Below are 18,632 nucleotides of genomic sequence, written 5' to 3' on the forward strand. Positions count from 1 at the left end.
GTATATCAAAGATAGCCAAACATTAAAAGAATCAAATCATAATCATATTTCATGAGAATCATGTCATATTATTGAATTGCCAGAAATGGTTTCTGAATAAAATATGATCAAATTGTAAAAGTGTAAAATCGTTTTAAAAATAGTATAAAGAGAGATTTAAATTACTCAACATTAAATGCTTAGATATATGTTTCTCCATCAAACCCTACCAATAGCCTTATCTGTTTTACTCTTTTTGTGGACATCATAAAATTATTAAGCCTCATATGGCTGATGCAAACTAGTCCTGTAACAGATGCTTTAGATATGTATTTTAATCTCAGCTTAATATTGACCCACATGTTCCAGAAAAGCGGAAGAAAAAGTGAAAGTTGACTACAAAGATCACAGACGCAGTACACATTTTGAGTTAAAACTATCGAAAATCTAGACTTGTTTTATTGGTTCTTTGAAAATAGCTTCCGGATAGATGCACATCATTTTCTATTTAAAAAAAATAATTTGATACATTTTCAGAAACACTGTATAAAAAAATTCCAATATTTTTAAATAAAAAAATATATTCATATTGATATTCATATATTCATATTGAAAGATAGAAAGCAAAGAGAGCAGGAGTTGAAACATGTTAAAACACAACACTTCATAATTAATGTACGAATATTGCAAAGTTTTCTACGACTGTTTTGTAGAAAGAAAAACATCTTCCACTTTTGGAAAATCATCCTTGTAATAATGAAACTGAGCGGTGACAACCATACACTTTCCGTTGTTTGTTTCATCTTTGACCATCTCTAAAACAACTTCAGCCAATTTCTCCTTTCTACAATTTGCACAGAATTTCATCTAATAATTGTTATAACCATAGGGATGGGACGTTAACAATATCTTCTTAATTATAATTTACAATTACTCTATTGTTGTAATGAAACAAGGATCGTCACGGTTGCTATTTTTATCTGCACATCCACATCTGCTAAGATTCTCTTTCACTTTCTTGAGCAAAATAAATGAAGGATCCCACTCAACACACCTCGGCCAATTCGTATTCAATGTTTAAATTTATGGTTACCGTAAGGAATCGGCCGAGGTTTGCCGAGAGTGGAGATCCAGAAAGCTAACACTAAAAAAAATCATGAAAATTTGGGCAAAACATCAAATAGTCAGAAATCCAAAAAATATCTAAAAACATAAGAAATAAAACCCACGAAAACAACCTTATAAAAATGTTATGTCTTGTATAGTTAATTTCCAAATAATACTAATGATAGGATCTATCAGGATTGAATTAGAAGTAATCGTGCTAAATTGAAGCTGTGGAAATTTTTAGAAGTTTTAGTTACACGGTTCTATGGTCGATACAACGACCTTGTCAGCAAATACAATCTTCCACTGGGTCGCATGTTGACTGACGTTTTTCATACTAATTGTTAGACCATAATTAATCACCTAATTGTTTACGGACTTCTCCGATTTTTTCCCGATTACGACAAAGAGCACACCGGTTGTGACCGGTCAGCAGAGGATGCTCACTCCTCCTATGCACCTGATCCTACCTCTATATATTTTGAGGTCCGTGTTGCTCTGCTTTGAATTTGTATTTCGTTTTATGGATTTTTGAAATGGTTCGCGATTTGTTATTGTCATTTTTTCATAAATGAACTGATGAAAAAAATCAAAACAGCGACGGTAACGATATATGCTTGCATTATAGTATTTTCAATAACTATAAAACATATATTTTAACGCCTGGTGCCTGTGACTATGATTATCTCTTTATAACTTCTTAGCTTTTAAAAGACATAATGCATTTAATGTTAGTTCTTTATCTGTACTAACTTTAATTAAAATGGCTTCATTTCAAGGTGAAATCATAAACATTGTTTATTTTATCGAACTTACTTTATGACCCCAATTTTCTCTATGAAATATTTCATATTGTCATCATCTATCATCTTTGTGTCGACGAAAGTAGGACACAGGACCGCCATCCTCACACCACTATCTACAACATCAGCATGGAGCTAATAAAAAGAAAAATAGATTGAACACACCTATCAATGCGATTTTTCAAACTTGTTATACCTTGAATTATGTCAGTAAACGTAACATAATTGGACGTACGATATTTGGCAGAAAACAGCTTTCAAACAATTTAGCATTAAGCAAATTCCTTGATTTTGCAGAGGTCGCTTGTGTTAAAACGCTTAAATCAAATTTAATGTTGTCGCATATAGATAATTAAAAGACATCTAACCACCTAAAATTAAACAATCACATGAAAGTAATTCTAAATTTCGATTCCTTCATTAAACAGACATGGGTAATTGACAATTCATATTTTCTATGACAGGATACCTGATAAAATATCCACAAGTGTTTCATGTTATGCTTTTGTACATACCGCATGACTTAAGGTGAATCCAACAACACCAAATTTTGAGCACGCATAAATTGGATCTAATGGGGAAGAACACAACCCTAGGGAAATTCAAATTTTCTCGTTAAATGTCGCAAAACCAGATATATATATATTCACATAGGTAGAACTAAAATTTTCAACACATAACATATGAAGGGACATATTCACAATTTTGATCAAAAGTTGTGTTTTTTATATGGTTTCAGTATGATATTTGTAATGGTCGACCAAAATTTGAGCGTCAGTCGTAGAGTTTTGTTATGCTTTGTAGTGAAACAGACCAGGGCATGGTTTTGTTTACACCGTGAATGTTGAGAGGGAAATTCCAGGTTTGGAATAAAATATGACGACTGATTATTAATGTTCAAAACAAATTAGCAGATAGAAATATCAGCTTGAAAAATAACATTTCCAATGTAAACAACATGGTACGATGCTTTTTAACAAATATTTATGTGTGCTATATCTTGCTTAAAAATCTAAGACTGCCACTCAGATTGTAGTTAATCATTACAAATGCTTAATCAAAGCATTGCAAGCAATGATAATAAAAAATAAATTTGACTAAAATCGTCGTGACCATGCTCCTTCAACGTAGACCAGGCCTTCTAAAAATATTTGTCAAACCAAACTTTTTAAAACAATTTTAAAACGGTTAAAACAAATTACAAGGTAAGAAGGTTAACTGGTATACGTAGATCAATAAACAATATAAAATGCAGATATTTTCTAGTAAACCATAAATTAAGTAAATATCTTTGGCAGAGTGACGCAAGCGTTGAACTGAAATCGAATAAATGGACTTATGTTAATGTTAAATTGGTATGTTCTATATCATGGCATGTGGTGATAACGAGCAGTGTTCAAAATCAAAAGTCCAAAAGAAAATTACAAAACAGAAGCAGAACAAACACGGAACTCTAAAAAATCGAAGGTTATATCAGGTGCCATGGAGGAGTGAGCATCTGACCGCTCATACCCTCGTGTGCTCTGCCGTAATCTTGAAAATCGGGAAATTTGTAGGCAATTAGGTGATTAAATATAGTCTAACAATAACATGGAAAACGTCAATCAACATGCGTCCCAGTGTAAGATTTTATTAATTATCAAATGATTGATTTTTTTAAAATAAATATATATGATAACCTTCCAAACGTTTTTTTTTCGTATAGTAACAGTCCAGCTTTTTTAATCTACTAAGTGATTGTAGTAATTAAAGAATGGGGACTGACTTATAGTACAGTAGGTCTTCAGATTCTTTGGAGAAAGACTATGGAGGAAAATTATCACTTGAAGAAAAGAGTTTCCAAACAAAACTTGTCCTTACAGAATTTTAATTTGTTCAAAATTTAGATGATGCTAAACCAAACCTGCAAAAGATGCCATGTTGATTATTATTCCACCTGGACCTATGGACGATTTCTTCATGTATTCAAGAGCAAGGTAAGTGCAGCGTATTACACCGATCTGTCATAAGACATACCCCGGTACTATACAATATTGTTATATTTTACATTAACTTGTGCATTTTGAAAATACTGTGTCTTGTTACGCAGAAAAGTTATTTTTTCACAAAATAATAACCGATGCTGTTACAGTGAAACTCGTTAAGTACGAATATGGATATAACGAATTTACGCAAATCCTTGCAACATTTTATGGTTATAACAAATTCGAATATAACGATTTTACGATATAGCGAACTCATTTTGAGCCCGATAGAGGTGAATAATAACGAAAATTGATACTTTTTTAAAGAAGTTCTTAACAGTTTCAAAAGTGTGCACTACTATTTGACATAATTGTTTGAATAAATTTATTTTCATATAAATTATTCAATTTTTATTAAAGGTATCAAATTAACGTGTTTTTATTTTTAAGACTAAATTTGCAAAAAATATAGTTTTGTGGAAGAAAACTTGTATTTCATGAATTCGCTATAGTTATTATTATGAATTCGTTACACGGATATAACGAATTACGGATATAACGAAGCATAGGACTTCGCTTTAACCGTGTTTTACTGTATTTAGTAATACAATGCATGTATTTAGTAAATATATATTTATATCTGTGGTCACTTGTAAATTTAATGTACATTAAACAATATTTAAATTCCACATACTTTTTGCGTGTTAAAAGTGTGGAAAGCTATTGCAGTTACATGTATAAGGCTATAATTATTTTTTGCTTGTAAAGTATATTGAAAGCTACGGAAGTTCTAATACTACATTAACTTAACACAAATTGTTTGCATGTAAAGTGTGTGGAAAGCTACAGTTATAACACTGTAAAACACACAGGGTACTGAAAAGTTAAAATGACGAGTTTTATTATGACGTCACAAACTGAACGCTGTAAAATGCAACTTCACAATCGAAAATCAAAGGTCACGCTTGTGGCTGTTACTTGAAGACAAAGTAAGAAGTAAAAAAAAATGTATATAATTAGCATTAGATATCGATATGGTCTCATATCAAATTTTCATAACGCGCTACCCGCGTGTTTTTCAATTTGTATGCACACACCGCTGCAGTTATGAGACCATATCGATATCTTTCAAAAAAATATCAATGCTTAAATACCTGATTTATTTGGATCACACTTTCCCAATCTTCATAAATTCCAACACCAGCATTATTAAACACAATGTCTATAGCCCCGAAAGTGTCGACAGTTCCCTTGAACAGGTCTGAAACGTTAGTTCCCATAGCATTTTTAAACTGTCAAATTCGATGGAGCTTTTGTAGACCAAATGAAAAGCAATGTTAACTCTAATCTTAGTTCAAGAGGTCACAACATTATATAAATAGTGCCTGTTTGGGAGGGTAACAGTTGAAATTGACACCCCTCGAAAACAATTGTCAACTTCCGCTTCGGGTCGGTTGACAATTGTTTTCTCGGGGTGTCAATTTCAAGTGTTATCCTCCCAAACAGGCACTATTTATTTTGTAATACTGAATGTCTTAATTTTTAAGAAAATTTTACTGCTTTTATATAGGAATAACGTGAATTCTACAGCGAACTGTACGCGCATAATTTTCGAGCATTTAACAATTTTTAATGTTACCCGTTGCTAAGTGTGTTGCTAACGCTGAGGGCAATAGAACGGATCATGAACTGCGTCTTAACCAACAGATTTCAGTATTTAACATGAAAGTATAACAAAAAAAATTCTTATTTGTTATTGATGTTAAAACAAAGTATAATCTAGACAATTGATACAACCACAACTCTAAGGATGCTAATATTACCTTCTATTTGTGTTTTGTCTGTGACGTCACAAGGAATCTGATGGACATTTTCAGCCCCATACTGGAGTTTGAACTCTTCATACGTGGCTTGAAGTCGGTCAACGACCACGTCAGACAGACACACCTGGTGACAAGTTCACATTGATTTAAAAAACTTACCTTGGAATGATAAAATAATAACTCTAATAGTTTGCTAAAAACTTTAAAGTCCCATCCGTGATTTGAGTTTTTATAAAACAAGTGTATCAACAAGAGAAAGGCAAACTCTAAGTTTTATATGTTTTTAAAGTTTTTATTTTTTGACGTTTTATTCATGCGTATTTCTTTCATGCAGGTATAAGGGGGCAAAAAAAAACACGTATGAATTATTACGATCCCGCAAATGGAAATATGTCAAATATTGTAGCTTAATTTTCTACATAACAGTTTTATTAATGGTATGTTTTCTTGTTGATAATATTTTTTGCAGTAGGCCCTATGTAAAATTACTTCACAACATAACAACTAAAGGCCCTCTGGACAGGTCGGGGAAACTATCTTATATGGGTATTGTTGTCATTGCGCAGAGCGGTGCGTACCGCGAACAAATGTTGAATCAGTGAATAAAAAGCAACACATGTGATTTACTACATGTTTACGTTTTTACAATTATCACGTGGTTTAGACTAATTAACGATTTGATTTTAAATGACTGCGGGAACGTCAATATATAAAACTTTTCATTTTTTTTGGTTAAAAATGCAAAGATAAGGTACTAATTAAGATTTTTCATGCTCACATTAACAAATATTGCCGATTTTTTTATGTTAAATAGTACGATGAAATACCTCTCATGAAGTCTCCACAAGTCATTATATTCCAGTATTTGATTTTCGTAAATTTTCTGTTTTTCGCTGTTGTAGTGTTATTTGTTAGCTAGAATTTAAAACTGAATTCATTTTTGAAACATGTTTATTGTTGTATGACATTTATATAACACAAAAGTAATATTCAATACGCATGTACATTGATCATTGTACATATGTACATGCATATATAAGAAGTATGTGTCATCTTTCTATATACTCGCTCTAATGGAATGCCATAAGTCCGAGTAGATGCATACACTAACTGTAAGTACTGTCTAAAGGAATACATGGATTATTATCAAGAGTACGCGCCAAACACGCGGACTTTAAATGGCCACATGAGGTTTTGAATGCCTGACAATGTACCAACACCTCCGAGTCGAATGCTCAGGACCATGAAATCACATGAAATCTGTCTTCACTAAAAAATCAGCGCTGGCAGTAAGGCTTTTGTCAACAAATAGACTTATACAATCAATGCAGTTGATGGACCCAAATTTTTACCATTGTAAAATGAGTGTTTGTAAATGTGAGCATGGAAATAGTAGATAATGATGTAAATATTGTTTTAAGTGTACAAAATGCTTGAAAAAATTAAATATGCCTTTGAAAAAGCAATTAGAAAAAGTAGCATTTTTTAAACATAGTATTTTTTGTAGTAACCCATGATGCATTTCAATCCAGGAATGTCATTCAGCTGATTGGTCAGTTGGTCGATTACATCTGTACCTCAAATAGTATGTTAATTTATTCCGACGTCACAGAAATAAGTTTCCCTGACCTGTTGGAAACACATTCACATTTCTTTCCCCCCCCCCCCCCCCCCCGGCCAAAAAACCCCAACAAACCTGCAATACTTATGAAATACTATATTGCACCGGCGATCGATCCATCAAAATCAAATTAGAGATTCACACAAACTTCAAAATTATTTATTTTCTCCGTAGACTACATGAATTATCACATTGTGTTAAAAGTTGTGGTACCACTAAGAAGGATATTTAATGAATTTTATAAGATGATTGTCGTTTTTCATCGGGATTACTGCTGTCAAGGCAAATGCACCGTTTCCTTTATGATATATTTGATATCACAAGTGATCAAGTATCACGTGTTACCGAAGTGACGTCATTCCTTTTCGCTGTTTGATGGGAGAATGAGGAAGGGTTGGGTAGTAAGATTTCCCATCCACCCACGCACCCTTGGGGATACATTCTCAACTTTGGCTCCTAGATGTGATACTTTTGCACCCAAAACTTTATAAAGGTACTGAGGTTGAAATGTGGTCCTGCGTGTGATACGGGAATCTAGCCCCGAACCGAAATTATCACCTCATGATATTCAAAGAATGACTCCTTATTTTTTATAGGCCTATTAATTTAATTTTCAGCAATTGTACAATTAAATATTAGAATATTGACATACTTATGTGATTTTCATTTCTGTTAACTCTGCAAACCAAGCGTGCTAGCAAGAAATGCGGCAAATTAATTTATTGGACTGTACATTACAGAATCGACCGTTAGGAAAGACAAAACACTGAAAATGTAAATATTTCGTTGTTTCAGATAAGTCACGTAGATAACCAATTAAAAAATGATTCCTTAATGCTATGCAGGAGTTTATGTATGGAAAACCGTAAGAATTAATATATCATAATTGTAACCTATATTTATATGTATTTAGTATTCTGAAAGTCTTCGTAATTACATCAAATTTGAAATAGAAATGTCACACATTAATCATATTTCTGTCTTTATAATAATTCGGATTTTATCATTCCTGTATCAGCGTGTGTAAAGTTTTAGATGTTTTTGGTTTAATTTGGTTTAATAATAATTCATGATTCATTTATAATGGTACTCATGCTAGGTGAAAAATTTGCGTTATCCGTGTAGTATATTTCAACATCTGTAAGCTACCATTATGACGACAAAAAGTAATTTAGAGAACCTATCTACACATACAGTGTTACACCCAAATGCTCGCCATAGGTGCAATGAAGATATGCGTAAAAGTTTAAACGATAGTCACGATAGTAGTAACGTTCTTTATAAAAAGTTTTGGCATTTATTCTAAAATACGTAGGGCATCGACATGCCTTTGTATAAAAACCAAACTAATGTAATGATTACACCAAAAACCATTTCATTCATTTTGAGCGCCAATGTCAACAAGAATAAACATATGATATACACAACAAAAATGGCGGTACAAAGTCTCTTGAATGCTTACCTTCGCTCCATTCTTAAGGAACGTCTCGGCGCATGTTTTCCCTATCCCCTGTCCTGATCCCGTAATGACTGCTACTTTTCCGGTCAGCATTTTATCCATTGAAGTAATGACAGACGTATGTTAACTTTTGAGGTGTATATAGTACACCGACAGGTATTTAACAGTTAACTGATATACTCATGGATCACATCATTCCCTTGAGCAGGCATGATTCCAAAAATACACATGTATATAAAATGAATATCATTAATACACAGGCACGTAGCATCGGGGGGGGGGGGGGGGGGCCTGGCCCCCCACTTTTTCTCGCAGCAACAAATTTTTAAAAATTTACATATAAAAAAGTGAATTATCACGGAGTTGGCCCCCCCACTTTTTTGGAAGTATGTAAAAAATTGATATGAAAATAAGGAAATGAAGAGTGAAATTGAAGTTTGAAGTTATATAACCCCCCCCCCCCCCCCGGATTAGGATTTTGAAGATTTTGGAAAAGTTTAAATTTCCCTTTTTTTTTCTTTTTTTTTGCCTGTCAAGATTTTGGATGAGTCTTCCCCCCCCCCCCCCCCCACTTTCAAAAACGATGCTACGTGCCTGATACAACAACATGTAAATATTTAATATCACATAATTTACTCATAGTTTAAATGTAAGATATATCATCAGTAAAACAAAAATATGTTTTAATTGTCCAGTCATAAAACGAAAACCATAAATACAATCAATAGCGCAATGTAGCTACAATATATGTAAATATCACATAAATAAACCAAATTGTGGCTGATAAATATACCATTTTTAAAGCAAAAATGTAGATGTTTAATATTCCATCAATACACATAAATGTAGCACTTAATGTAGCTGTTAATATTCTATCAATACACAAAAATGTGGTTCTTAATAATATCTTACCAATACTTCGAGATGTAGCTTTTAATATCCGATCAATACACAAAAGAGTAGCTCTTAATAATATCTTATCAATACATCGAAATGTAGATGTTAAATATCGCATCAATACAAAAACTGTAGCCGTTAGTACCCTATTATTACATCAAATACAACTGTTAGTATCCGATCATTACACACAGTATAGCTGTTAATACCCCATCAATACACAAATGTAGCTGTTATAATTCTATCAATACACCAAAACATAGCTTTTACAAATCCTATCAATACACCAAAATGCGGCTGATAGATATCCTATCAAGCAAAAGGACTAAATGATATTTCGCCCAAGGGCGGGAATTAACACTTTACACATTAATATGATACAATGTTAATATGTTGAACCATGCTTCTTTGTTCATTGTTATTCACATTGTGTCCAATTTTTTATTTATTGCTTTTCTGAACTTATTGTTTAAAATTAAAAAAAAAACTCTTGCATGGCTGCATGGCTAGCTATTTAGAGGGTAAAAAAAAATCCAAGTTGAAATTGATGTTCTATATGTATAAGTAGCCTTCATTCTTATTATTGCAGGATTGAAAAAAAGCTTTTTCTAAAATTTTAATATTTGAAACCAGTGAGTATGTATTTAGTGCATCGTATCTCTACATTTTGTTCTTTAGGTCAAATGATTTATTATACATGATTTAAACATTATGATTTTTATCACTGTCCCAAATAAGAATTTCAGATAATATATGTTTTCTAAAAAAATATTTATTCAATTTCCCCGTTTTATGCATAACAAATCTGTTTATCGTTAAAAAAATTAATGTCTAAGGTTGATGTATGAAATAAACGCTAGCGTAGTCAAATTTATTTATTTTAAAACCAAAGTTGTCAGATCTAAAGTAAATACCCGATGAATAACTCGGCCTACACTTTCCCGCATATGACGTTAATTAGTCAACCCGCTTTCCTGGGACATCCCGTTCTAAAAAGTTTTTTTTCCAGTTAAAACTAAAATCGTTTTAAATTGTTCTGTTTCTTTATTAACATTTTTTGTATAACGAGAGTTGTCCGATCCAAGGTATCTGCCCGTGATGAAGGATGAACTCCTCCTACCATTTTAACATGACGTTAATTAGTCAACCCGCGTTCTTGGTTACCCCGTTCTGGAAAGTTCTTTACCAGTCTGTCACCAGAGGTTCGTGCTTCGCAAGCGTTCTATCAATCTAAACTTATAAATATGTTTAAAATGATATGCATTCACGGTGTTACAATTTTGTTGTATAAATGGGTTATTAAACATTTATCTTTTAGGTCTCATGAGTCATACTGCAAATGGTATTTGTAATTCGTATTAACAGCTCCATGGTTGTGCCAAAATGGACATATAATGTTAAGGAAGGAGTCTTCTCGTTACACAGGGAAAAGTGGCTCGCATAATTTTCTTGCGATTTCCTTTTCGCATGAAAATCATGCGCTAATCATGCGAAAATCAAATGAAAAGTTTCTCATGCAAATAGCATGCGATTATGTTCGCATGATATTTGCATGAAAAATGTACAATTTTCATGCAAATAATTTTTCGTATGTTTCTCATGCGATTAGATATTTGTGTCATATTCATATAAAATTTATGCAAAATTCACATGAAAATTGCATGTTTTTCTTATAAAAATTTCATTATGACAAATCAATCTATAACACTTTAAAACATTCTTCTTCATTCATATGTTGACATACTAGTGTCTTTTTTGTTAACAAATTTGACATTAAGACAACTAAACAATTTCTACATGTGTTGGAATTGATACATGTATTAATAAAAATTAGAATAGAGTTTACATTTTATCAAAATATAAATGTTTTCAAAACTTTTAAAGTCTTTGTTTATGTAAACATGTAAAACGTTGCCTTTACAATAGTCATTCCCACCCACTGAGAGTTATATCTCTCTTCTTAGAAGGTCCGTAAACATTAAGATTTTATTACATGTATAATACTGTGCTGATTGCATTGGTCATTATGTAGGATACATACTTTAAGTCTTATGTTTTTTAGATACAATTTATGAGTTTGCGTGTACCAAACCTGTTGAATGCAGTAAGTGAATTACATATAGAAAAATTTCCAGCTATATATTTAAACATAAAATTAATTATTTCTATGCTAGACAATAAATATTCACTGAAAATTGTTAACACTGTGATACAGGTTTTCCATGATTCCAAGTGATATTGCACAGATCACAGTATATTTCAAAAGAATCCAGGCCTTTGTGGTCTCAAGTCTCAGTGTGTACCAATGTTATTGGACTGATGTTGGTGTAATCACTCTGGTGTCTGTATCATGTGCCTTTATCTTCCTTCTTCTGTAGCATGTCTCTTTATCCTACTCCATATTTAAATATCTTTGTCAACCTGGTGTATATTCTCAATTTAGATAAAAAGAGATCAAGATTTCAAGATTATTAAATTTTGCTGCATAGTATTTTGTATGAAAAGTGCATGATATTTGCATGAATTCGCATGAAACGACAATGAAACATAAGATATAATTTTGGCATGAATATTGTGCGAAATTTTAATCATATGATATTCGCATGAAAATTATGTCAGTTTTTGCAAAAAATTCATGCGTGTTACTTTTCGTCTCTTTCTCATGCGAAAAATTCGCATGAACTTCATGCGAATTTCATATGAGAGTCATGCGAGCCACTTTTGCCTGTATACCATACATACTTCTTATTATAAGAAATTAATGAAATTTTGACACAGTCAAACTGATAAGCTGTTTGTTAAAGGAACAACCTCCATTTTAAAGTTTTTATTTTAAGATTTCGAATTGTCTGTCTAAAGACATAACTTTAAGTTTTCTTAAAATATGGAGGGTTTGGTAAAACAAAGAACTAAGGAAAAAGGTCGTCCAAGACAATGAACTCTTCGTTCAGAAAAATTAATGTATCCATTAACCTCATTCATTACTAATCATAGCTTTTTGTAATTCAATCACATGACGCTAGCAAATATATGTTCGTCATTCACTAACTAGCATATTTATGTAAGCTTTTTATTAATTTTATTTTTATAAAAAGATACTTAGGATCGACTTGAATAAAATGAATAAAACAATAAATGATTTTTTAATTGATTGTCATTTTACCATTGTTTTTGTTAGTCTTAACGCCTATTCCTTGATTTATTATGTAAAGTATTTTTTTTGTCGATTTCTTATTCCAGATCATTAGTAATATCTCTCCACAGCATGGTTATAGTTTCGAAGACACAAAACAGGACAGGAAACTGTGGTACAAAGGACTTTGGAGAGTTCATCCGCAAAGCGGTGGCAGTTGTTTTCAAAAAGATTGTAAATACCGAATGTGCATTTGTATTTCATGGCACATACCTTGATGCAGTAGACACTCAAGTTACTGTATCCAGCTATATAGCAATCCGAACCTCCAGCACATTTTGTACATTGACGAACATTCGATATGCGAGCAGTTGAGTCTACTAAAAATCAAGATACAATTTATGCATACTTTTTTCCATGTATAAGTATTGATAAATTATATTTTCTTTACGTATTAAGATTCTGCATTAATAAAATGTCAACAAATATGATTTTCTGCAAAAAATACATAAACTGTTTTGCCTTTTTTCCAAAAATAAAACAACATTAAACAAATTGGTTAAACAATCAACTATAAAATATTAATTTCAAGCGCTCTTAAAAATAAGATATTGCATCTATATTAATTCACTAAAGCATGTCCCAGGTAACTGTTACCATGGCCCTCTGTTTATTTTTGTAGTAAAAACGAATGTCTTTCAGTGAAAAAAAAACCCAACTAATTCTTTTAAAAAATTGCAAAACTTTGAAAAAATTTTTCTATACTTTCCCTCTTTGTACCCAGACAATTTAACATTATTGTTATGGGAAATTATAAAAAAAAAACAAAAAAAACCCGAAAATTGCATCTTTCATCTGATAAAATATTCCCCAGATTCATCGTATAATTAATCAATTGTATCCTATATGTATATCAAAGAGTATATCAAAGAGTGGTACAATAACCTAGTGTAAAGTATACACGTAACACACTAGTGTATTTGTATCAGTTTATAGTTGAGTCTGATTATTTCCCGCCTCCGTATAAACCTTCAATGATATATTTCGTTTTAAACGAATTTCCCTGTGCGTTGTTAAACAAACAGACAACACGTCATTTAATTATGCAACATTTTACAAAACTGTTTTGTTACACACACTTTATTTAAAGTCATATATGCCGACATATACCTTAGCTCATTTACGACTTTTGAACTTTTGAAATTGATAAACAAATTCTTGAATGCGCATAACCAAACTGAATTTATTATAGCACATTTTGAATGAAACAATGCACATCGTATGGGATATTGACCGGAACAAAATTTATTAGGCGCTTTTTGTCAGAAAGAAAGTCAAATTTTATATAAAAACAGCTGACCACACAAGGAAATGATTAAGTAAGATGCTTATATGTTTGAGGCCATAATGTACATGTGTATTTTTGTAGAATACCTGTAATAATATAAGCAAGAAGTCTTATGATTTTCCAATTTGCGTTTATAGGTCATTATTTAGACACGTATATTAAAGTGATAAGAAAATGTACTTGTATAAATTGTGGGAACTCGGCACTCTATCTATATGTCAGTGAGGGCTGATTCTCTGTGTTGCAAAAGCATGAGGTGTTTGAAAGGTCAAACAATGCTTTTAAATATTAGTCGTTTCACTGTTTTAGACATAAGTTTGGTTTACTGTTTGACACTTGAATCATTCTTCTTTTTCTGTTGTTTTTTATGTAAAATATTAAAAAGGCTGATACCCATTGTCCACACTGTTACATGAACACACTACGGAGCATCAGCCTGGACAACGCGATATATACTGTCTACAGGGACATTTCTTGCCCTTCTTCGCCCTTCTACACTCGCCCTGCATCGAATTTGCCCAGACACAATTAGAGATAGAATTCATAACTATGCCATTCAATCACCTTTCAGTTACCTTTCAGTTAAATTTCAGTTGACTGAATTGCAGAGGTTCATCCTGTAGGTTGCCTTTATATAACAAAGTACTGAAGAACTGACGGGAGTTGATTTTGTCGATGTTTATTTATTTTAAAATCAATGATATGTTATTTTGCATGACAAGTACATGTATACGCATTTTCTAATTTGAATAAGCATATTTTAATATTATGAATTTTTGAACTTTTTCGACTAGAATGCCGAGAAACCTCCATATGAATCATGTTAAACAATATTTAAAGATAAAATTAATTCAATCAAACTATGTATCAGTGGTAGAAATATTTCTCGAAAATTGTATGGATCCAAACAATATTGAATTCTAGTCTCGTTCAACCAAACGCTCGGCTGACACCGTAAATCTCCGACAAGGGTTTACGGAGACAGCCGAGCGTCGAGTTGAACGAGACTGTATTGAACTCTGGCGTAGGAATACATACGACTACAAAAAATATTGAAATTGTTCGTATTATTTAAAATCTGACTATTCTTAAGGTATTTGTAAATAAGTTTCCTTGAAAAACAATGCTTTAGCATACATTACATATCGAATTCATCAATTATTTTCAAGAACTAAGTCTTGTCAGGAGCAATGATTTGTGCTGAGGTCCAAACACTGTTTCACTTTCGGTTTGTCCGAGTGCCTGCATAGGAGAGTTGATTAAAAATCAACTCCCAAAAAATAACATGCTATAGATTATAGCAAAACAATATTTTAACAAAATAGTAATCTCTAGACGGTAAATGTATGACAAGTAAACTATGAGGAATAAATGACAAAGACCGTCAACTCTAAAGCAAGGAATACGCTGCCAGAAAGGCTGCACAAACAAATTATAAAGGAAATGGCAGAAAATGAAAATAAAAAACCTAAAAAGTCACAATTAAAATTTGTCTAGAAATATTCATCAGAAATAGGAGTAAGGCCTTATAAAACCAAAGCACAAATATCCAACCAAAATTGAATATTGCATGCATATTGAATTTTATGTGACATCTATACATGTAAAATTAAACTTCTAAAAGAAGTTGGCAAATGATTTTCTTGAGAACAATACTTACCAAACCATTCGAAATATAAACCCTCGTAGTATATAAACCGATGAATGAGATCCCAAACTCCTTTAGAAGGATGAGAACGCTTTATTCAGCTGCTTGTGCTTCTGCTGCTTAGTGCCATAGACATCATGTTAGTTTTGCCGAAATAATAAGGACATGTGCCTGCTTAAAATTATCGAAATCCAAGAAATAGTATAAAGAAGTATAAAACTATGCAATAAAATGTCAATATTATTTATATATACTATATCAGGTGCTGTTAGATAAACGACTCTTAAACTGAGACATTACAAAGCCTTGGCGAGAGGCTACAACTCAGAATAAGGTATATATACAAAATGTTATATCGAGTCAAAGGTATGCTTACTTTACACTTCTCTGTTCAATGAGAATCTGCGTATAAATGTCTAACATTGACAATATTAAAAATAATTCAATTTTCGATAAACAGCCCTATATTAACCAATATATTTCTTTAATTTGATGATATTTATTTACTTTTCCATTGGCATTGGTGATTGTTCCCATTTATCCCAAAATTCCACCAAGCGTCTGACTCAGACATCAATACAAGGGCGACCACTGCTAACAACCCCTTCAGACAGATATAAAATTCTCAGTAAACTATATCAATAACTGTGAGCGTACAGACTATGATTATAGATGACATTATTAAGATTATTTTATCTCAACCTTTTCTAAATAATTTTTTTTTAAAAAATAAACGTTTTTTCTTCACTAGTAAAACGCACTGATATATTGGAACATTGAATTGTTTATAAAGATATGTCGTGCTACTGGTTTTCCTTGTATCCTTTGGTAAATATCCGACGAAATGAGGTTGAACACCAACGTAAATCTTGTGCCTTATCCCACAATACAATATTTTATTACGACAGAAAATATTATTATTTTCAAATCATTTAGATTTATTATTTTAGGATTATGTTAGACAAAGAATTGGTGTTATCTCATTGAAAAATGACAATAACAAATTGTCAAACGTTTTAGAAATCCCAACCGTTTTTGAAATCCATAAAGCGAAGAACAAATTCACAGCAAAGCAAACACGGACCTAAAAAGAGATAGAGGAAGGAGGTGCCTGGGAGGAGTAAGCATCCCCTGACGACCTGTCGCACACGCCGTGTGCTCATTGTCATGATCATGAAAAACGGAAGAAACTGTAGTCAGTCCGTTGTATAAATAATGGTCAAACAAGTCTGAAAAACGTCTGTGAGCATGTGCCTTAATGGAACATTGTACTCGCTGACAAGTTCATATATATCGACCATAGAACTTGCTTCAAAATTATTTTAATCGTGGTTCTTGATATTCTTGTTCCAAAAACTTTTTTTGTTAAGAGATTGCTTGGTTTAAGATATTGGTCTATGTAGAGCATGCTCTTGCATAACGGATAAGTTGAGACACATAAACCCCACAAGCAGGTGACGATGATATTTGTTATATAAGTAGGGGAAGTTGATGATGGAAAAATGAAAATCATCACGTTTATCATACAGTTTTGTTTATAGGTTACCCTTTTCGAGTAAAATATCCAAATATGAAACAGATGTCTCAGAATCTGTAGTATATTTTATTTCAAGATCATTAAGATATATTTCGATTTAACATAAGAGTGAAAGTAACTGTTGTCAATGGATTACACATCATCTATATATCTAAATGTCGCATTCAAGGCCAAAGCAAGTGTTTTATTCTTTCTTGTACAAACTTTTGAAAAAAAATTCTGCGTCATATGAATGTTTAAATAAGTCAGCCAATAGAGGGGCACAATTTGTTCACATGAGAATTTCGTCTTATTGTTCGAAGACCTGGTCTCCAAAAAAAAAAAATTCAGGCATCATTTTAATGTCAATTCAGAGTACTTATGAGTGCAATCAATATGGTTTTTAACAAAAACAATTTTGCAGATTTCCATTGACAAGAAAAGAAAATTTACGAATGCCATTTAATATAGATTTCAAACATCAAGTACTTACAAAAGACGTAAAATGCTGCATCTTTTCGACTCTTGAACCATATGTGAATCTGCCAAACATCCAGAAAACACTGTTTATAACACGTCCGCGCAGTTCATTTACGTTCTTTCTTTACTATCTAAGTGTCTCTAGGTTATTGTGATAAGCACAAAACAAAGACCAGTGTTTCCGTAATATGATCTAGAAGTACTTCTTTGTTTACAAATATTTTGTATATGTGTTGACTTGAATTTTTTCCGTGAAAAAGAATGCTTAATTAAAGAGTCATATTTAATTAGATTGTCAAATTTGATCTCTCCGCGTATATTATTTTGCAATAACAATCTGGCATTTCCAATGGTCAACTAAATCGTCGGGCCATAAGGTAAGTTAAAACATTGTCTCTGTTTGTAAGGCACATTATATTAATAGCATTTTCAAAGAATTAGGTTTCAATTTAACACATAGTAATCCTACTTACACCCATAGCAGCCTTTCCAAGCAGTAAATACTTCAAAATCATAAATCGGTTATGGATATCTTTAATACCCCCATTAAACAAAATTAATTTGATTTACCCTTTTTGTACTGGATTCCAAAGCTTCACAAAAGTCCTTACAAACAGATATATATATATATATATATATATATATATATATATATATATATATATATATATATATATATATATATATATATATATATATATATATCAAGTTCCAGTAACTGTTCTACCGAACCTCTCTCTTTATTCCTTTCTAAAATTCTTACAGTAGTGAATGAAAACCTTCAAGAGTACTGTGTAACAATATACTCCAGAAGTGGTGTAAATCAGATGTGGATACTGAAAAACTCTAAAGAA

General features: G+C 31.9%; 1 protein-coding gene across 1 annotated transcript; it reads right to left on the minus strand.

Annotated features, from left to right (window-relative positions):
* Positions 1-660: 660 nt before the first annotated feature.
* LOC128176412 (15-hydroxyprostaglandin dehydrogenase [NAD(+)]-like) lies at positions 661-8,907 on the minus strand. The gene is made up of 7 exons (XM_052842715.1): positions 8,760-8,907; positions 5,677-5,800; positions 5,008-5,114; positions 3,793-3,889; positions 2,405-2,481; positions 1,903-2,024; positions 661-823 (listed from the first exon to the last, which is right to left on the minus strand). The coding sequence occupies exons 1-7, from the start codon at positions 8,856-8,858 to the stop codon at positions 676-678; spliced, it is 774 nt and encodes a 257-aa protein (XP_052698675.1). The 5' UTR covers positions 8,859-8,907; the 3' UTR covers positions 661-675.
* Between the last annotated feature and the right edge of the window lie 9,725 nt (positions 8,908-18,632).

This window comes from Crassostrea angulata, chromosome 3 (assembly GCF_025612915.1).
Source record: "Crassostrea angulata isolate pt1a10 chromosome 3, ASM2561291v2, whole genome shotgun sequence".
Lineage (NCBI taxonomy): Eukaryota > Metazoa > Mollusca > Bivalvia > Ostreida > Ostreidae > Magallana > Magallana angulata.